The following is a 22,127-nucleotide window of genomic DNA, read 5'->3' as shown; positions in this document are numbered from 1 at the left end:
TTGAGCACATTCCCTAAACACCAGAACACCCCTGCTCCTCACTCAGCCCTCATAAACCTGCTCCCAGGGACCAGAGGCTGTAAAGAGCTACAGCAGACTAGGTTGTGACCTTAACTCCATAGGATCCATGTTGCCAACAGCTAAGGGAAAGCCAAAATTTTCTGTTTATGATAATATTTTTATTTGCTGTGAAACAAAATCAAAAATCGCTTTAATAATTTAATCACAAATGAGCTTCAAAATATTTCAGCAGCTGTGTTTATACTTGGCACTGTGCTTAAGCACATTTTACCCCTCATTATATTTTGGACTGACATATTTGTACATGAAGTAAAAGGTTTTATGCATGGAAAGAGTGGACAATACCACTTATTTAAAGGATTCTAATCCATTTTGGGAATACTTCAGGGAAAGTAAAGCATTACGTGACTATAGGAGAAAGGCCAGAGTCAGATCCCTCAGGCAGCACCAGAGCATTTCCATGCTTCCTGCTTTGTATCTGTCCCATTCCAAACTGGTTCTCATCAGCAATCAAGTGTCTCCACAGCTTCTGTGGTGACATTATCATGAAAAATGAGCAAAGCCAGGGATTCTGCACCTAGCAAAAGACACCATCTGCATGCTGAGAGTGGGAAATTAAGAAGATTGTTAAAGCTCACTTCAGATTGAATGTGGCTCTGACAGATCTTGATCTACCAACACTGGGGATTTCTTGCTGGGTGTACCAGGATGGTCACAGAAAAACAGTCATCCCTTAAAACAACAATGAGCTGCACCACCAATCTGATGAGAATAAAGTCTATACTGTCACTGCTCATTTTAATTACTTCAAAGCATTGTTTTACCCCATCACATCTGTCATCCACAGCAAACAACTCAGTTCCAGAGTGCACTGTCATTTCAATAACAGAAGTCATTCAAGAATTATTAATTTAGCTAGTCCAAAAATAGTCCTTCCTTAAGGTCCATGAACAGTCCACAACTGAAACATTAATATATATTTAATTTGCCTCCCAATTACCGGATTTACAAGAAAGAAACTCAGATAAAAACCAGATTAGTACAGACTGGAAATTACTGCATGCAGGAAAATTGATTTGATTAAAAATGAGGATAGGAATCAAAGCTTGTGCACATGACCAGGAGTAGCAGCCCCTCTGGTGTGGCTCATTTTCCTGGGTAAGATTTTTTGACATGACACAGAAAAATAAATCCTGGATTTTCTCAACCAACATGGAAGTTGCACACTTTTGTACAGACTCTCCAGGTCTTTTATAATTAGATCATGTAAGAGATTCATTTCCACAAGCAGAAGGGTTTCAGACCCCCAGACATTTATCTGGCGATATCCCCATATTTGAATTAACACTATCCACAAAAGGCTGCAGGTATCAAAATAACACAGGACAACCAGGCACAATCTATCAGCCCATCTCTCCCAAATCTTCCCAGGAAAAGAGATTCTTTAAGGTCTTCTTGAATTCTAACAGAAGCCAAATTCAGAGCTGATTATGAGCTGTGCAGGTGTTATGCAAAGGGAAATCAAGATCTAAGCCAAACAAATGCGCATTTGTGAACAGGAAATTGAATCTGAACCTACACCAGAAACACACATTCAATAATTTTATCCATTCTTTATCAGATACAAGTCAGGTAGGAGCATAGACAGCACCTTCCAAACTGCAAATATGCTTCTGAAAGCCTTTAGAAAATGCATGTTAAGAGAAGTTTAACTAGAAATTGTGATAAACCATCAGATTTTAAAAATCCTTCCACCTTTGAGGCTTTGGGCCTTGGTGCTTCACTGTCTGACAGGACTCTCTCAACTCAATCAGATTTATCAGCAAGGAACAAAAGGGATCTTGCTCCCTCACTCATTCTGTTTACAACCAAATCCTTCTTGAACCACACATTTCTGATTTTCAGCTCTCACTTTGCCTGCTCTCAGAATTCACTGCAGCACTTTAAATCAGCAGGTCATTCACTGAAATGCAAGCAGGAATGTCAGGAACGCTGGAAGAATTCTTGGGTAGATTCACTTCTGCTGCTCACCCAGCTTTAGAGCACAAGTTGTCACTCACTAGCTTGGAGAGTGACTTCTTTGGGGAAAGAAAGAAAAAGAAAAAGAAAAAGAAAAAGAAAAAGAAAAAGAAAAAGAAAAAGAAAAAGAAAAAGAAAAAGAAAAAGAAAAAGAAAAAGAAAAAGAAAAAGAAAAAGAAAAAGAAAAAGAAAAAGAAAAAGAAAAAGAAAAAGAAAAAGAAAAAGAAAAAGAAAAAGAGAAAGAAAAAAAAGAAAGAAAAAGAAAATAAGAAGAAAAAGAAAAAGAAAAAAAGAAAAAGAAAAAGAAAAAGAAAAAGAAAAAGAAAAAGAAAAAGAAAAAGAAAAAGAAAAAGAAAAAGAAAAAGAAAAAGAAAAAGAAAAAGAAAAAGAAAAAGAAAAAGAAAAAGAAAAAGGGGGGTGGGGGGGGGGGAAACCCACCAAACCAGGTCTTGCCTCCCCCATTTTCTTTGCAGTTCTGTATCTGAGATAACAGAAAGACTTGGGGGCACAATTTGGCTGCCTGCTTTCCACCAAGGCAATAAACCCTTGTATACAAAGCAAGTATTAAAAGGTTTCTTACAGACAAATTTCTTCATTTCCAAAAGAGAAATCTGTCCTAGCTGAGGACTACATCCACCCATGAGATGAAGTTGTATTTTGCATCATCCAGGAGAAAATTTCTGGTGAAATGAACAGGCAGGGAAAAACAATCTTTAATAAATTTCCCCCAGACCTACCAGAAACATGAAGCTCAAATCACAAGATGATTTCAGATAAGAATTAACTCTCCTTTTCCCTGTGAAAAAAAAGTATGAGGAGCCAAAATCAGAAGTGCTGAATTATGTCCTCACCTGTGTTTATACACTGCTGCAGCATCAACACCAAGAACTGAGCAGCACCAAATGCAGCACGAGTGCTCTCACAACACTGATATTTCTAAAGTAGCAAGTTTGCTTAAGATATTGCTGAAGTGTCTGTTCATTCAAAGGTACTATCCCGAGTAGAAAATGTCATTTTCCAATCAGTTTTCAGGCAGGCACTGGCACTCCAAATTATTTAGTCATCACAGTGGCTATTTACTTAAAGGTGCTATCACTGCACACAAAATGGCATTTTAGAGCCAGTTCCAGGCAGGCATTTGCACTCCAGACTGTTTAGTCATCGGTGGAAATCACTTCTCACATGCATAAAATGGACATAAGGACAACCAAAAATGCAACCCCAGGTAGTCAGGCACGAGGTCTGTTGGACAGGAACAAGCAGCAGAGTGTTCTCAGGAAAGGCTTGTTCTGATCTTCGTGCCTTGCTGGGGACATGTGACAGACACAGAGAAACACTGAGTTCTGCGCCGCCATAAATTACATCCGAAAATGAGAAAAAAAAAAAAAAAAAGATTCCTCTGAGTCAAAAGTTGCATGATTTCCTTAGCCAGCTGTTTTCAGGGTCACTAAGGTTTGGGGACCTCCCCAGTTCCTGTTGCTACTGGGTACCCTCAGCTCCTGTCCCACGGGAGCCCTGGCAGCACGGCTGGACCACGGAAGGGAACGGGAGCAGAGGTAACAGCACAGCTGGGGACACAGCTGGGGACACTGCTGGGACACACCTGGGGACACTGCTGGGACACACCTGGGGACACAGCTGGGGACACAACTGGGACACACCTGGGGACACTGCTGGGGACACCTCCTGCTGCTCCCCTGGATGCTGGGAGTTGGGCACAGCTGTGGGGACCGGCTCTGAGGGAACAAGCACAGCTGGGGACACTGCTGGGACACACCTGGGGACACTGCTGGGGACACTGCTGGGGACACTGCTGGGGACACACCTGGGGACACTGCTGGGGACACTGCTGGGGACACACCTGGGGACACCTCCTGCTGCTCCTCTGGGTGCTGGGCACAGCCACAGGCACCAGATCTGAGCTGAGCAAATAGGGACGGTAAAACCTGAGAGCAAAACCTGAGTTGTCACTCCTGCCCTGGTCCCTGTCAGGACACCACAAACACATCTCAGTCCCCTGTGCTTCCAGGGTCCCTTTTGGAAGGGATAATGTTTTTTATCTGCCTGCAGGGCTTGTCAGAGACATGAGGAGCTTTATCAGTCTGAGTTTGCACAGCCCTTTATGGCCCCTGAAAGGCAGAGTTAAGTATTGCTAAGATTATTTTCTTTTAATAATGTTCTGCCTGCTCACCAAAACTACAGCACTGCACAGGAGAAAGACAATTTATCCCCTCCTGTGTTTGGTGTGTTAACTTTCTGTTCCTTAGTGCTTTCTGCAGTAACACATTTATACTTGGTCTTACCCATCCTAGAGATGAGAAATTAATGTTAAAATAGATTCTGTATGGCCAGGCTGTTCAGAGCATTTCTGCTCCCTGAGACCAGGTCAGGTTCTGCTCTCTGTGTCTGCCATGGTTTCACTGAGCACAGCAATTTTGCAGGTGCTTAGATAGTGTATCCAAGTATATTTTTTCTATCTGAAAAATTATTTTTCAGCACTGTCTGCTCCAAGAAAGACTAATTTTGTATGGGGTTTTTCATTTTCATTTACATAGTTCAGAGAGAAAATAATAAGTAAGAGAAAATAATCTTTCATTTCCAGCCTTTCTCACAATCAGTCATGCAAATTATCTCAACAACATGGACACAACCCTTTTAAAATGTGTTGGTTTTGTATGTCTGTATGACAGTCACTTTTAGCAAATTTCTCTCTCAGGATGTTCATTAACACCACCCTACCATTACTTGGGTTTTTTTGGATGCTAAAAATTCTCAAAGATAAGCATAAGGTTTTAGTACGATCAACCAGGAAAATACATCATTTCAGAGGCAACTGTTCCTCATTTCCTAAAATCTCTGTGCAGAAACCTGGTTTAACTTTTGTCTAACATAAAAGTATAGAACAAACTTCTTTGCAAACTAAACTAACCTTGCATAAGCATTAATACTCACTTTTAAAGTTAGAAGTAAACTAGGTGAATGGCAAGTAACAGAAAAAAAAAAAAAATCCCCCACAAATGTTCATAAGAATGTTTCATCCAATGTGGTTTCATTACATGGAGACTGTATTTATAACAGCTGTTCATCACCTTTACAGTTGATTACTTGCCAAAACAACCTGTAAAATGCAAATTTTTAATTAGTACAGTATTGTCTATATCTCCACCCGACATTTTTTACATTTTTTAATAATTACTCCCAGTTTGGAAGAAGAAACTGCACTATATGAGTCATGTGTCACATAAATCACTTTGAATACCAGAATTTCTCCATTAACTGTCTATAGTACCCTGCAGACCAAGAGTTATTTGCTAAAATAACTCAACCCATAAAATGAATAATATGGGTGGGAGAACCCATCATTTGCTGGAAGAAAATTTAAGATCAAAGTAAGAAATTCAACTGCTTGAATAAACCATTCCCTGCTAACTTTCAGGAACATTTATGGTGCCTGGTTAGATGAAAGGAAGCTGGAACTGTTGGGTTAATCAGCCAGGGACAGAGGGATAACTGGGGCTGTGTGAGGGCAGAGCAGGGCAGGGGCTCGTGGAGCATCCAGGAGATTCACCTGCATTCCCAAGCTGTGCTGGAAGCTGGGGGTCCTTGCTTCAAGGGATGCACCTGATTCCCTCCCCTCAGTCCTGGCTTCCCCAGCAGACACAGGTAGAAAGAAAAAGCTGATCCCTACAGGAAAAAAGGAAAATGTGTAAATGTGTGCCTCTCCCCTTCTTTGTTTTATCCAAAAGGGATTTTAAAGTTTGGTGTGTTTTTTTTAATGATCGTTTGACTTGTGGGAGAATGAGGGATGCTAAAGGTGTGATATATACTCTAATTCATCAAGAATGCCTTGAGCCTTTGAGCTATGTAGGCTGGTTTATTATTTGTTTTGATTTTTGAGACATTCCTGTGGAATTACATTGTGGTATGTAACTGTTTGGTCAAAATGAAGGTTGATTGGCATGGCCACGATGTTTGAGTGCTGTCAGGAACCTGGAAAAATCTGTGCTGTGCTTATTATTTTGTCTTCCATGTTAATTTCAGGGTGGTGAGTGCCTCAGTGACCTCTATTAAAAATCCACTTCTATTTAACTACACACCCGTAACTCCATCACTCAAATTTGGAAGCCTTCTCCAAGGCCTCAGGTCAAAAGCAGTGCTCTCCTGGGGGTCAGTGCCAGAAAGCACAGAAAGCTCAAAAATCCCAGGTTAACACCAGCTGTTAATAATCCCCTGTTATCCCTCAGAAACGTTCTTGCTTCTGACTCCACGGGAATGCATTCTCCTGCTCAGGCATGGGAATGTTCCCTTCTGCTGCTGCCTCTGGCACTCAGGAGATAGCTGCTGGGAAGGAAAACTGTCATGGCCAGTAAAGGGAGCATTTAGTCCAGCTGGCATCCAGGGAAAGTGGCCTTCCCACCAGGACGGAGCCCTCATCCCACCCTGCTCTGTGAGTGCTGCCAGGGAAGGGCATTCCTGAACATCGTGAGGAATCAGCGACAGGCTCAGCAGCAAAGGCTGCCACATGGAAACGTGCATGGCTGGGAAAGTGTCCCCAGGATCACACCTCCCATGTCCCTGGAGAAGAGTGAGCAAAGAGCCCAAGTGTGCACTCTTGTTTTCCCAAAACCAGCAGCTTGAAAGATGCCAAAGTTGAAGCAGAAATCAATTTTTGCAAGAGGCTCTCCCACCTCGGTCTGTGTTGGAGCTGCAGGGCCAGAGGGCAGCCAAGGACCTCCAAACTCCTGCCCAAGGAACCCTTCACTTCCCACAGAGGTTGGACAGCTATTAACAAGGAGTCCATTAATCAGGAATTAAAGGAATTGAAGCCTCCTTAAAATCTGCAAACACAGAGATGGACATGCTAAGTGAAAGGGGTAGCTCAAGTTTCAGCTGAAATGCACACGTATAGACTCACACATGCACACATGAACAGATTCAGTCAGCACTTTCTGCTTTAAAACTTCCAAGCAGCAGCTCAGCACTACAGGAGAGCTCCACTCAGCACAGGAACGAGAGAAAAAGGCTCTTTAAACACTTCAGTCTGTTCTTTGGCAAAACCACAGCCTGTACTGCTTGCCACTGTCCAATGGCTTCCTTTGATTATCGTGTTTCGTGGTTTTATGCATAAAAGTCAGACTTATGCAATCACAACAGAACCATATCACTGCCTCCCAGTTTCCAGTTGTAATATGTTCATCTACACAAATAAAGTATAGAAAAACAACTAAATCATACTCATTTTTCTAAAAATATTCAAAGTCAAGCTAAGGGCATAGAATAGAAAAAAACTGGCTAAATTTAAAGGCTTTGTTTGAATCCAGAATTATCAAACACAGCTTGTCTATCAAAAAGCAGCTTCAAAGGCACCTTATTCGGTCACTTCCTACACAGCCACAAAGGAGGAACATTTCTCAATTTATGTACAACAATGTGGGAGAGAGAAAAGTACAGCAAAGCAACATTTCATGGTAAATAAAATCATTTTTACTGACATTGATGCTGCACGATGGGATAGCACTGATTGCCTAGTTACCAAAGAGTAATTTTGGAAACATCTCAGCACCTTCCTGACAAAAATATTAATTTAATCTCACATCTAGCAGACTGTGTGATGTCAACTTCTCATCACAATTAGCAGGTTTATTTTTGACGTGCATGCTGACAGCTCCTAAAAGCTAATGGAAAGTCATTTATGTGCAATTTAATGTCTGATTACTTGAGTGTTAAAGTTCCCTGACAGTCCTTTATATCAGGAACAGGAAATTTAGTAAGAAGATGAATCAGTTTTGATACATTAAAATAACTCCTGTGATATGAAAGTCAGGCCTAAAGTTTGCTAATATTAACACAGGATGCAAAAATATGGTTTCACCTGAAAATAATTTCACAAATTATCATTTAAAAGGTGTTAAAGTCTGGGAACAGAGGATAAAGGAACTTTATGTGAATCTCCAAAAGCTTCAGAAGACAAGGAGTTGAATCAATAGATGAGCCCTTAAAGAATGATAACTTGGTGTATTGTACTTGGAATTGATGGAAAATTTCACATAAATAACTTTTTCCACCAAAAAGAAAAAAAAATAAAAAAAAATTTAAAAAACAGGGTTTTTTTTCTAAATCAATATTTTCCATAGGAAGATATTGACTATAGCATATTTTGTGTCAGAGCATGTCAAAACTCTGCACTTGGGTTTGTCAAGCCTGAACATTTCATTTCAAGTGAAGTTACCTCGACCTCAGCCGTGGTGCCAGGCTGCCCTAGCCCTGTGCACAACGGGGACCTCAGCTCTGAAACTGCTCCTCAGAGCAATGGCAGTCACTCAGGGGGATGCTGCCTCTTATACCAGCATTCAGAACTGACTTCTTATTTAATTGAAACATTTTGTGTTGGTTTCTACAGTTTTCATCCAGGTAAAACTATTCCATAGAAGGAAGAAGCCTTCAAATTTTGGTGTTGAGGCAAATGAAAAGAAACAAAGTGATCAAACTTCCTGGCAGAAAGAATGTCCACTTGCACTTCTACATGTGCTCCCTCTGCTGAATCTGATTCTGTTCTTATTTATCTTTTTGCATTTCTGTATTACTTTCTAGGCTACAGAAGAAGATGAGCCACCTTATTCTACTTTTGTCCTTGTTCTTGGCTCCAGCATTTGCTGACGGAGGAAGTCAGAAATCAACCCAAAACCTTTGTTCAAATGTTAGCCACAAACGCCAGAAGAGAGACTGGATATGGAACCAAATGCACATCAAAGAAGAGATTGATACACCTTTGCCACACCATGTTGGCAAGGTAAGCAGCAACCTGTCAGCAGTGACTAAAAACAGCAAATTAGGATATTGAAAAGCAGTATTTGTTTGCAGTCTAGGCAGGAGAAATGGAAAGGAAACAGAAATGGGATTTAATACCCACATATTAACATGTTAAAACCTTCAAAATGTGGGCAAAGAGTAAATGAAGAGGGTGCCAAAGGAATTTTAATTCCTTTGAAGAACACAAGTAAATTTAAGGGAATAGCAAGTCTGGGGATTCCAAATGCAGGAACAGCCACATTACCTGCAGGTACATGGTTAGGAAGGAAGTCTGGGCCTGATGCATGTCAGGATTTTTCTGGCAGCGTGAGATTCTTTCTGTAACCTCAGAGATCAGCAAATAAAAATATCTGTATTCAAAAACACAGTTTACGTCTCTCAGCTTGTACATGAAGCACGACTGCTATGTTTTGAAATATTGTTACACAATCAAAAATATTGTTGCACAAAGAGAAAGCAAATAATTTTTTAAAAATACTAACAAGCATTGGCCTGGTGGCAAATTCATTTTCCTCTGGGCATGCTCATAAAAGCTTATTATCAGCTGCATATTGCCCAGGGAAAGTTCTGCCAGTGCAGTCTTTCAAAGGGATGTACTGTGACACTTGGCAGATAAATGCAGCTGAGCGTTTCCCTGCCCTATACAGCATTCACATCTGTCAGGGATATCTCAGCAAAGTCCAGCACAGGGTCTTCTCATCCTCCATGGGGCATCTCTGCTTCATTTCAGACCAATTCATCCCCAGACTGAGGAACAGCTTCTATTGCTGGAGCTGTCCTAAGCAAGAATAATTGCCTTTGTCCAGCTCTGGGTGTTTCAGCAGCCCAATCTCCTGATGGCTCCTGCAGTGGCTGCTTGGGGCCCCCGCAGCACTGAGCCCTTGATAAACCCTGTAACAAAAGGCCCCAGCAGCAAGGCAGGGCTGAGTGACAGCTGCAGGAATGTGCTGGCACATTTGGATTTCATCTTGCACCACCTGTGTGCTTTCCTTTGTGTTCATCCTCAGCACCAGAAAAGGCATTCTGAGAAGTTTATGCTATTTACACTGAATAGGTACATCAACATTGAGAAAGAATTCAGTGAAATCACGGAATGCCCAAGTGGGAAGAGACCTTCAAGATCATTGAGTCCAACCCAGCACTAACACCTCAACCAGACCAAGGCACTGAGTGCCACATCCAGTCTTTTTTAAAACCCATCCAGGGATGCTGACTCCACCACCTCCCTGAGCAGACCATTCCAGTACTTTATCACTCTTCCAGTAAAAAACTTCTCCCTAATATCCAACCTCTATTTCCCTTGGTACAGCTTGAGACTGTGTCCTGTGGTTCTGTCAGTGCTGCCTGGGGAAGGAGACCAACCCCACCTGACTACAAACACCTTTCAGGGAGCTGTAGAGAGTGAAAAGGTCACTCTGAGTCTCCTTTTCTCCAGGCTGAACAACCCCAGCTCCCTCAGTCATTCCTCACAGGGTTTGTGTTCCAAGCCCCTCACCAGCCTCGTTGCCTCCTCTGGACAAGCTCCAGCCCCTCCATGTCCTTCCTAAGCTGAGGGGACAGAACTGCACACAGCACTCGAGGTGTGACCTCACCAGTGCTGAGTACAGGGGAACAGTGACCTCCCTGCTCCTGCTGGCCACACCATTCCTGACACAGGCCAGGAGCCATTGGCCTTCTTGGCACCTGAGCACACTGCTGGCTCATGTCCAGCTGCTGTCCATCAGTGCCCCCAGGTCCCTTTCTGCCTGGGCACTGTCCAGCCACACTGTCCCCAGCCTGGAGCACTGCAAGGGGTTATCGTGGCCAAAATGCAGGAGTCGGCACTTGGACTTGTTGAACTTCATCCTATTGGACTCTGCCCATCCATCCAACCATTCCAGGTCTTTCTGCAGCGCCCTCCTACCTCCCAACAGATGGACACATGCTCCCAGCTTAGTGTCATCTGCAAATTTGCTAGTGAAAGACTCAATGCCCTGATCCATGTCATCAATAAAAGCATTGAACAGGACTGGCCCCAGCACAGACCCCTGGGGGCCACCACTGGTGACTGGCTCCCAGCTGGATTGCAGCACCGTTCACCACCACTCTCTGGGCCTGGCCATCCAGCCAGTTCCTAACCCAGCAAAGAGGGCACAGAAAAGAAGGCACAGCCTATCGTATCTTTGAGACAAGGATGGGGTTTTTTCTCACGTGGCATCTCGGGAGGTGTGAACTGCTCTCCAACAGTCCCAGCAGCATGATTAAGGAATGAGGGGTGGAAATATTAATGACACATTTCAAAAGAGAAAACCCAAATTTAAACAGTGCTCAACAGTAAATGACAACAAGATAAAACAAATCCTGAACACCCAACAGGTGACATTTATGATAACATCAGTAACAAAAGGCTGGAAATACTTGGTGAAACCCAGCAATCCTTGATAATAAGCTGCCTGAAATAAGAATGCTGATAATAGTGCATGGAAAATTGCCATTTAAACCTTCTAGCAGTGACCCTGTATGTGTGAGGGTATAGAAAGGGAAGCATCATTACATTATATGCAAATCAAGTAGTGTGCAAAAGCATTTAAAATTGGATTAAATTATGTCTTAAAACCAATTAATGCTCATTCCTCTTACCACATCCCCTCTCCACTTAACCTTATATTTACCTTATAACCTTACCATATAACCTTAAATTTTAAAATTTGTGGGGTGGAAATACAACCTTCCTGTCATAGCATGAGCCTGAAGACTGCCTATTAAAGGATTGCATGTGACTGAGCACAAGAAAGCTGTCAGCTATGGAAGGAATTTTGCTAAATGCTAAGGAACAGAGGTAAATGCTAAATAATGGCAGGAGCTGTGAATACAGATTTCCTCCTGTAATCCTGTGAAATTGAGCAAAAACCCCTGGTAGACAGCAGAAAGTTGCAGACAAGAGTAACTCAGACTGAATGGTGCCTCATGTTATTTCAGACATAATGTAGTTAATTACTTGTAAGTGTTGACTGCATGGACAATTTATACCTTTAGGAAACATGAGGTATGATTTAAAAAAAGGTTTGCTCTGTATAAGCAAGCAAGTTTCAGTATGGGTGAAGTGCCATCCTCTAAGCCCAGCTGCTGCTGTGCTGCTGCCCAGTGCTGCCCCAGCTGACAGCACAAGTCCTGAGGGCTGCTCTGGTTCCCAGTGTCATGAGGAATTCCTGACCGTGTGAATCCTCTGGGAGAACCAGACTGCACCTTTATCTCTCTGAATTACACTTTCCTTCCAGATCACATCCAGTGTAAGGAACAACAACGCCAAGTACATCATCAAGGGTGAATATGCCAACACCATCTTCAAGGTGGAGGAGACCAGTGGGGACGTCTATGCCTTCGAGAGGCTGGACAGGGAGAAGAAGGCAGAGTATGAGCTGACAGCCCTCATCATTGACAGAACAAACAACAGGTCCCTGGAGCAGCCCTCCAAATTCATCATCAAGGTGTATGATATCAATGACAACGCTCCTGTGTTTGTACAGAAGGTGTTCAATGGGTCTGTCCCAGAGATGTCCCCAGTAGGTGTGTCCTCTGTCACCCATCTCCCTTCACGGCTGCCATTAAAAAGCACCATTTATATTAATATGCACCTTGTAAATCCTTTTCTAGGAACCTCAGTCACCAAAGTGACAGCTGTGGATGCTGATGACCCCACAGTGTCAGGTCATGCCACGGTGACCTATGAAGTCACCACAGGAAGTGAATATTTCACCATTGATGATTCTGGTAAGTCAGACACACAAATGTCCTTACACTTTGTCCATACCATACCCTTCAAAGAAAACACAGTTTTAAGAATTTTTCATTCTGGAAAAGAGGAATAATCATTAAAAAAATACCATTTTAAATATTAATTTGAGAGGCTCTTCATTCACACTCAACAGTGCTACTGTCTGCCTCTGGAAATGAACTAATAAAATCAGGATATCAGCTGCCATGAACAAAATGAGAAGATAAAAGGTCATTTTTTTTTCCACTTATGCAAAGACTGATGAGGAACTGAGATGAGTTCATGTTTTCAGTTCAGCATAGATACTGGAAAAGGGAATACACAAATGCTGAAGCAGCACTCAGTAATCAATAATTGTTTGCTCTCCTAAACTTTCAAGCTTAAATTTTGCCTAGTTTTAAAACCAGTGCCAGTATCTCTTGTAACCATGCTAGTTTTCTAGACCAAGAACGCAGGTAAAGAGGTTAAAAATCCATTAAAAGGAATATTCTGCATGAAGTCTCCTGAATATTCCATCACGCAGAAAAATCTTTAACATTTCTTGAAAAATACCACTGTAAAATTGGCACTTAAAGCTGAATGTGTGGAGATAGAAAAAGGTAAAAAATTGCTGTCAAAATTGAAGAGATGTTGGATGTGCTGCAAAATCTAATTGTATTCAATATTATTTTTTCACAGGTGTGATTTATACAAAAGAGCCCAATCTAGACAGAGAGACAAAGTCAACATATGAGATTGTTGTTCGAGCCAAAGATGCTCCGGGTTTTTCTGGGGATTCCAGCACAGCCACGGTGATCATCACCTTGTCTGACATCAACGACAACTTCCCAGTGTTCAAACACTGTGAGTGCCACACAGCCTCTGAGCCACCCTGAAACCAGGGCTGACACAAACATGGGCTTAGCCCACAGTCCAGCACAATTCAGCTTTCCTTAAAAATTGCCAAAAGAACTTTACATGTTCAGAAGCTCTTCTGTGTTTCAGCCAGAGCCACGTTTCCTGGGCAATTAGCAGAAAACAAAAATCAGTATTAATTTCATTCTTTGCTAAAGATCTTGACAATTCAGAGTATTATTTATAGCTATATATGTCTTAGAGATACAGAGTTCTAAATTCTCAATGAAATATTTTTATTTGCATCTGTCAAGTAAGAACAGTTTTAACTAAGTTCTGACTTCTATGTACACGTTCCTTATGTATTTTTCTTTTTTTTTTTTTTTTGCAGCATCATTTCACTTTAAAGTTCCTGAAAACATTTCAGTAGGAGGAGAAGTTGGCAGAGTCAAAGTAGAAGATATTGATGAACCACAGCACAGAAATACAAGATACAGCTTTATCCAAGGAGAGTTCAGGGACACCTTTGACATTGTAGCAAATCCATACACAAATGAAGGAATCATTAGGCCAAAGAAGGTACTTTTCCCTGTAACAAATATTATTATTGTGGTTTTCCATGTATAACAACAGGCTTTTTTGATTTAGGACTAGCAGCAGGAAAAAATGGAAACACATGAAATTCAGCATGAAATATATTGATCCTGAACGCCAGCTCTCCAAGCTCTGAGAGAAGAAGAGCTGTTGATTTCTAGTCCTTTTCAACCTCCAGACCTGAAAAACTCCAGAATTACTGCAGATTGCAGTGGGGGCTGTGTCAGATATTCAGGTTATGTACTGTGGGCTCCTCCCAAACTTCAAGTGGTTGGATGCTTCAAAGAGGCAGTGATTCAGGAGTTGAACCAACTGGGCGAGTCAAAGAATCCTTCACTTCTGCAGCCCACGTGCAACCAAAGCAGAAAATGTGAACAAGTCCACCTGATCTCTTTTCTAAAAGTCTCTGCAGTCTGGCATTTGCTCTAATCTGAGCCACAGCTCCCTTACTTTCCTCAAGGTGTTTCCAGAGCTTCTCCACTACTTTCTTACAAGTCTTTAAGACTCTCCAAAGCCTTTATTAGGATCTGTTCTTTGTTGTTTCTTTTCTTTTTTTTAATTCTCAAATCCCCTTGATCTGAACTGAGGGACTGCTGCAGAGCATTGCCAAAGCAAGACTTCATTGATTTCACTGATTTGATGTTAAAAAAAAAATAGGAGAGCAGACTATAAACCAGGTCCTGTAATCCTCAGATTGACAGGAATGTGTTTTTCCCTTCCAAATGTCTCTCTGTAACTGCTAAGACTAGAAATATCATTAAGAAGAGAAAACATTCAAGAAAAACAGTACCAAAGATTTCAAGACTGGCAGTAAAATCCTTGGCTGTGGTCACACTGGGTATGAGCAGCCCTCCTTCACCTGGTGCACAGCCTGCCCAGTGGAGGAGCACACACACACTCCCAGAAGGATTTGGAACCAGCTCCTCCTCCAACACGTTGTGGGCAAAGTTCACCACCTTGTTTTGCAATGTGTTTTTGGCAATGCACATGCCATAAATTTAAATACACTGCCATGTGAGATAAAATGTCAGCTGCTGGATAAATCCCATCACTTCCCTTTGCAATGTCTACTCAAAGAGAAAAACAAGAGTCACCATAACTACTGTGTATCTCAGTGTCTTTAGAATCTCAGCACTTCTTACTGCCCGAGCTCCTGGCCTTCCTCCCATTGTGTGAGGCCTTTTATAGTCTCAGACAAGGGGAAAAACAGGGAAGAGGATGTCATTTGTCACTAAATGCCCCAGCTGTCAGCCAGTACAGATCTGCAATCTGCCTTGAGTGCCTTCAGAACACAAAGCCAAGAGGAAAATCTTTTCTCCAGCCTTTAGGGGACAGGAGCTAACCAAGTTTTGGTAGTTACAGCATTATAAAAAGAAATTTATTTAATCCAAAAGAAAATTATTTTGTCAAACTTAAGCTACTGGATAAATCTGTTCCATACCAGAGGTAGTTGGAGCCATGCTATGATAGAGTTCAGCTGGGAAATGCTCTCCCATGGATCCAGACAAGACAAAATCTGGTAACATTGCCAAACATGAACTAGAGCACAGATCTTAAATCTGCACAGAGAGACAATGGAAAGTTTGCTTAGACATCACCAATGGGGGAATACCTGTAACTCTCTTCTTTTTTTTCAGCCCCTGGACTTCGAAACGGTATCAGAATACAGGTTTAGCATTGAGGCCACAGACCCCACGGTTAACCTCCGGCACTTCAAACCTGGCAACCCCCGGAGCATCTCCACAGTCACCATCGAAGTCACCGACGTGGATGAGCCTCCTGTCTTCACCAGACTGCCATATGAATTTAAAGTGAGGGAAAATCACGCAGAAGTTAAAACACTTGGTTCAGTTCACGCAGAGGACCCCGACACAGCTAAACGGAAAATCAGGTAAAACAACACCAGCTTTAGCAATTCTATTTAAAAGTTCAGTATCCACTAATAGTGCCAAGAATTTGACAAAGAATCCAGACTTTGGCCCTATTTTTTTAAGAATTGGCATGCCATACAAAAAAAAAAATCGAATTTAATTTTTCCAGCACTGTGGCCATGGATATCCATGCTCACCAAAAGCTGAATATAAATTTCATTTACCCATGTAATTACCACATGGACTTACTGATAAAACATATGCACATTTAGGGAAAAAAATAATCAACCTGGATATTTTTACACTGTTATAATGTATTGTTATATTTTTTATTGTAAGAGGTCTCTCAAGCATGTGCTTAGAGAGAAAATAGATTTCTGAAAGGGCAAAGTACAATAATCTGGAAGCTCCTCGGACAGATGTATTTCACTCTCACAGCTTGCACAGTTTAGGGCAACGTTCTCAGCCCTCCTGGTCAAGATATTAATGTAATTTGTCACACAAGAACTCTCTGACCTCCCTCTGAGAAGAAATGAAGTGAAACACAACATTATCAGCCCTGCATTGACATATCTTGTTTTAAACAAAAAACAGATACATTCAGCGTAGAGCAAGTCCTAACGGAGACTACGTCAGGGTATCCAATAATGGAGTTATTCAACTTCCCAAGCCTCTGGACAGAGAATTCAGCTCCTCATACAACATCACTGTGGCAGCTGTGGAGATCCTTGAAGATGGTAAGTGCCACCCATTTCCCAGTTTGAAAGAAATCCAGGTACACCTTTCCAACAGGGCTTTCCAACAGAAAGGAAAGGCACAACCTGGCAGCCAGTTCCTACTGAGCTAGGAATGAAAGGAAAGCTTCAAGGTTTGCATCTTCATCTTCCCAGTCAAACAAGTCCCTACAAACAGGTCAGAGATCATTTTAAGGTTTGGCCCCAGGCTTTGCTCAGCTCCAGGGAGTGGGGAAGGCCAGTCCCAACTTGGCTTGATATTTCACAATATAGACATGGCCTGTTCTGTCCATGTTGCTTTAGTGCCAGAGAACGATGCTCAATCCATCACCATGCAGTGGGACAATCAGGAAGCCATAAGCTACTGTCATTTTATTCCTGAGAGATCCTTGATGATTTAACCACTAGGAGACATTTTAGGAAAATATCTAAATCTCAGATTACAGGCTGAAGTTGGAGCTAGAAATTCTTCATCGTGTGGGAGGCACAGAACTGGGCACAAAGTGTGGGGAGTTTAGCCAGCACTGGGACTTCAGCCTTGCTCTCTTGTTGTCATTCCAGGCCGCCTTTCCGACAGAGAGTCACACGCCCACGTTCATGTCATAGTTGATGATGTGAATGATAATGCTCCAGAGCTTGTTTCTCCTGATGAACCTCGAGTATGTGAAAATGCTGCACCTGGAAAGGTGAGACAGGGAGAGCTTTTCCCAGAAACCTGAATTGCTGCTTGTCAGCTCAAGTGAAAGGTGTCTTTTAATAAAAGCGAGTCTCAGGTTTCATGCCAAAACACCTGATCATTTCACTGATTTCCAAAACACCAGTGGTCAGGAATATCTCTTAAGGATATTGCACTGTTGGAATATTGACTTTTATCTGCTTGCACACATGGGCTGCACTGCTCCTCTCCCCCCAGGCTCTCACATCTGTGTATAAACAGTTGAGCCATGAAGGACAGTCAAGCTTTGCACAGCAAGAATCAGCAACCCAGTTCTATCACACAAATGCTTGAATGTGATACTGAGGAGGAAACCATTTCAAACTAGTAAGAGAAACATTGGTGCATGGAACATTATTCTGTACTCTTAGAGTGCACGGATCTGCACATGCAAATTGTGTTACCACTTGGCAGCACTACGGTGTTGGTATTTTGGATTTGCCTGCTTGGCCTCAGACACAAGTGTTCAGCCCACACCGAACACATTGTTTAATTGAGACACTTTGTGACGTGGTTTAGGGATGGTACCTCCCAGTTTAGTGTTCCCACTGAAACACCAAACCACACACCCTGTGCTTGCCCCCTTTTCCCCTGCAGCAGGATGGAGAGGAGAATTGACAGCACAAAAGGAAAAGATCATGGACTGAGATAAGAACAATTTACTGTTAACAGTAATGGCATAAGAAAATGAACAGTAATAGCAACAATATAAATAACAGAAATGTGCGTGTACACATATATATAAAGACAGTGTGGAGCAGCCACACCACCCAAAGTGCTCCCTCTGGCTCAGCAACAGGATTATCTCACCACTCCTTCAAACAAGAAACCCCTTCTCCATGAAGAGTCCCTTTCCTCTCCCAGAAATGACATGAGGTGATCAAGAATAACCACTGTGCCCACTCCCAGCTACTGAAAAAAAAAAAGAACTCTTTCCTGGCTGGAACCAAGACACTGTCACTGCCTGGACTCTGATAGAAAATGCAAGGTATTAACTTCACCTGTAATTTTTACAATACCTTTGGGACATAACCAGACACATTTTTTGTATTTTATACATCTAATGTACATCAGGTTGAAGATTTCAAAACCCAAGTATGTTCTTCAGGCATGGCAGTCTCAATGGCATTCCAAGAAAGACAATCACACCTCAGAGTAGGCTGAGGACTTCAGAAAACACTATCTTAGACATTCCAACAAGGCATATGTCTTTAAAAATGAGGCTTTTTACGAGTTTTCATTACATTAAATTTTAAGAGGCAAAACTGGTCTTTTTGAAGACCCACAAAGAAATTGCTTACCTGAAAAAGCTTAAAGAGGAGTATCCTGAGATGTTTGTGCCCTGCCCTTTACTGAAAGGTTACACAGGACACACAGTCCAACTCAAATACTCCACATGCTTCATCACTGGAGACAAGGCACACTGGAAACTGTGACCTCTTCCATCCTTGTAGGTAATTGTCAGGATTTCAGCTGTTGACAAGGATGAAACATCACCCAGAGGTTTCTTCAGATACTCGCTGGCCACAGAAGACAGCAACTTCTCCCTGATTGAGAACTACGGTAGGGTATCCCTGCAATGCCCTTCCTCAGCTCCCCAGAGTGGGACCCTAGGACTCAGGGAAGAAAAGCACTGACCTCTGGTTGGTCTAGCTGAGCTAAGTAACTCTTTATTTTTAAAGGCTTAATGTACTGGAAAAAACAGTATGTTTAATGAAACCAAAGTTTCACTGGGTTCCTGAAAGGCTGGCAGAGTTTAAGGGGAAGAGGCACCAACTGACTGGTAATCTGTGAGGACAGTCTGGTAGATTATCACCTCATGGGATGTCCTTGCTTCTTCCAGACAACACCGCTAACATCACCGTCAAATACGGACAATTCAACCGGGAACTTGCCAAATTCCACTACCTGCCTGTGCTCATCTCAGACAACGGTGACCCTGACCTAACCAGCACAAACACTCTGGTCATCAGTGTCTGCAAGTGCAATGAGAAAGGCAACTTCACTTTCTGTGAGGAGAGAGCAAAGCAGGTCGGCGTCAGCATTCAAGCACTGGTGGCAATTTTTATCTGCATCTTCACAATCATTGGTGAGTATCTGACTTTTGGAATGTTCTCTGCACTACAGTGTGAGGATTGTTTTGTTCTTTCTTTACTGAGATCTACAAAAGATTTGTGGCAATGGAATGGTCGTGAAGCCAGACATGTTGTACCTATTTGATTCATCTCACGCATTCATCTCTGGCCTGTTAGAACAGCTTCAGCTGCAAAGCTGCTCACTCCTCTAGAGAGGCTATTGCACATATACATAACATACTTGATTTACTGATACCAGCTTCATATAGAACGATAAAACAGCAAATTTGGGCTGGGACAATAACAACAGAATTCTTGGTTCCTTTTTCATAACTAGTCTGGAAACCCTTTCAGCAGTAAAGTGAACATAAATATATTTCTAACAAATAATCAGAGCAGTACCTGTTTGCTGCATTTGAAATCTATCAGAGAAGGCCAAGTACTTTTTTCTTGCCTGAGAACTGGCCTGCTTTGCAAGTACCACCTAAGTAGCATCTGTTGCTTGGCACTAAGAGATTTACCAGTTCAAGGCACCAGTTGACTCGATGACCTTGTGACACCATGCTTTTGTACTTGTGATTCCAGTTCAAGAGTCAGGGGAAAATCCCTGTCCAGACTGAACTCCTTCACCTAATCCTACAGTAAAAAAGGAATTTTAACTATTTTTAAAATAAATATACGGTTAAAAAAACACCCCAGGAAAAAAACAACCAACCAAACAACAAAAAAACCACTTCAGTCTATGTTACGTGTCTTAAGTGCAATTTGGTTTTATGTCTTACTTCTTTGTCCACACGCGCTCATCTGAGTTTCCTTTGCAGGAATCGCCTTGCTGATTCTGCTGAGAAAGAGGCACAAGAAGGATCTTGGTGGGCTGGGGAGGAGCGTGGCAGAGATCCACGAGCAGCTGGTGACCTATGACGAGGAGGGAGGGGGTGAGATGGACACCACCAGCTACGACGTGTCCGTGCTCAACTCCGTCCGCAAGAGCGGCCTCAAGGCGGAAGCCGCTCCCTGTGCCTACGCACAGGTCCAGAAACCTCCTGGGAACATCACCCCTGGCGCTGAGGGGATGGAGATGATGATTGAGGTGAAGAAGGATGAGGCTGACAACGACAGGGATTTGCTGCCCTACGACACCCTGCACATCTATGGCTACGAAGGCGCCGAGTCCATCGCGGAATCCCTCAGCTCGCTGGGCTCGGGCTCCTCAGACTCAGACATTGATTATGACTTTCTCAGTGACTGGGGACCCAGGTTCAAGATGCTAGCTGAGTTGTATGGATCAGAACCAAGTGAAGATTTTGTGTATTAAGCTCAAACTAGCCGTGAATTTTCTCCCTCCTGCTACAGATAGACACCAAGAGACTGCCCGTGGCCAAAGAGGAACTCACAGCTCTTCCCTCAAGCCATAGTAGGATTTCTAACAGGCGTGGAAAAAAACTGCAGTAGGGTCAAAAAGACACACGGAGATCACCTGTATTAACTTCTCCCAGCACTACTGTCCTTGCTAACACTCATTTTTTTGCCTCCAAATTCCTGCTCAGTGACCTGCTCAAGTCTTCCAGGACACACCTCCTCTCCCCATCTCCCCCACTTCTCCTGATTTTGTCCCCAGTTTCTCCCTCACTCCTCTCCTCCTATGCTGTTCCCATCCACATGCATCCAAGGTCACCTTCTGCTGAGAGAGAGAGGTTCAGTGGCATTGGGAAGGGATGTTTTAACCACCCCCAGAACTGGATCTCCAGCTGGCTGCTTTGCCTGCCCCTCTTGCAACATCTTTATTGATACTCCACACTTATGCCTACCCAGTAGAGGAGAGGAGGAACATATGGTCAATCACCCAGTATTAGAAATTATTCCATCATTGATGGAATCAGAATGCTTCAAAAAGAAGCATTAGTTTTTCCTTCTTTCCATTCTATTAATTATTATTGCTTTATAGCCTTCTACTCCATCTATGAGTTGCTCAAGAGAAAATTAGACAGGATTTTTAGACACACAGTCTGGTTTCATCTGTCATTTTTAACAGCCTGACAACAATTTTAGGCACATTTCTGGCATGCTAGAATTTGCTCTAGCTAGCAGCAAAATTGTTTTCTCTCTCTGTAAATAGGATCTCAGTGTTCTACAACGGAACATATCCTGCAGGGCAGGAAATGTGGAGATCGAGGGAATGTTAAGACTCCAACACTGTAAATCTCCCTAGCTGGAAACACAGGTCTCTCTAGATTTCTAAAGAGGTTGAATAGGGGGTTTATTCAGTACAATTAAAGCAATAACATTTTTTCAGGGACAAAAAAAAAAAAAGGAAGGGCCTCATTACTGTGAAACTGTTGTGCTTTTTTTTCTAAGCAGGTACTGTAAAAGGAGTATTTTCCACACAGGAAAATACTGTAGACTCCCAAACCAGAATGCTACACACCCACACACTCGGCTGCATAAAAGCACCACAAATGTAAGGCAGGTTTGGAGCTGCAGCCACCACATCCCTGGAGAGAGACTGTGCTCAGTTTCCCACCTGGTGAAGAGCCACAGAGTGACCAGAATGAAACTTCCCACACTGGAAGTGACCCAGTCAAATACATTTTGGAAAAAGTGGGTCCCTTAGGACCATGGCCTGTCTCTGGCTTCCAGCAGTGCAGAGTCCTGTTGCCTCCAACAGGAACAGAGCCCTGCTACACAGATCCTCCACTGTGC

At 42.5% G+C, this 22,127-nt stretch overlaps 1 protein-coding gene across 1 annotated transcript; it reads left to right on the top strand.

Annotated features, from left to right (window-relative positions):
* The first annotated feature begins 8,635 nt into the window (after positions 1 to 8,635).
* Positions 8,636 to 20,742, top strand: CDH5 (cadherin 5). The gene is made up of 11 exons (XM_062500048.1): positions 8,636 to 8,830; positions 12,108 to 12,396; positions 12,484 to 12,600; positions 13,283 to 13,447; positions 13,830 to 14,017; positions 15,670 to 15,923; positions 16,498 to 16,640; positions 17,199 to 17,323; positions 18,807 to 18,915; positions 19,196 to 19,441; positions 20,249 to 20,742. The coding sequence occupies exons 1-11, from the start codon at positions 8,645 to 8,647 to the stop codon at positions 20,740 to 20,742; spliced, it is 2,316 nt and encodes a 771-aa protein (XP_062356032.1). The 5' UTR covers positions 8,636 to 8,644.
* Positions 20,743 to 22,127: the final 1,385 nt, after the last annotated feature.

Source organism: Cinclus cinclus, chromosome 11, assembly GCF_963662255.1.
Source record: "Cinclus cinclus chromosome 11, bCinCin1.1, whole genome shotgun sequence".
In the NCBI taxonomy this organism is placed as follows: domain Eukaryota; kingdom Metazoa; phylum Chordata; class Aves; order Passeriformes; family Cinclidae; genus Cinclus; species Cinclus cinclus.
Note: the sequence above shows the minus strand (reverse complement) of the source record. Positions and strands in the feature narration are given on the sequence as shown.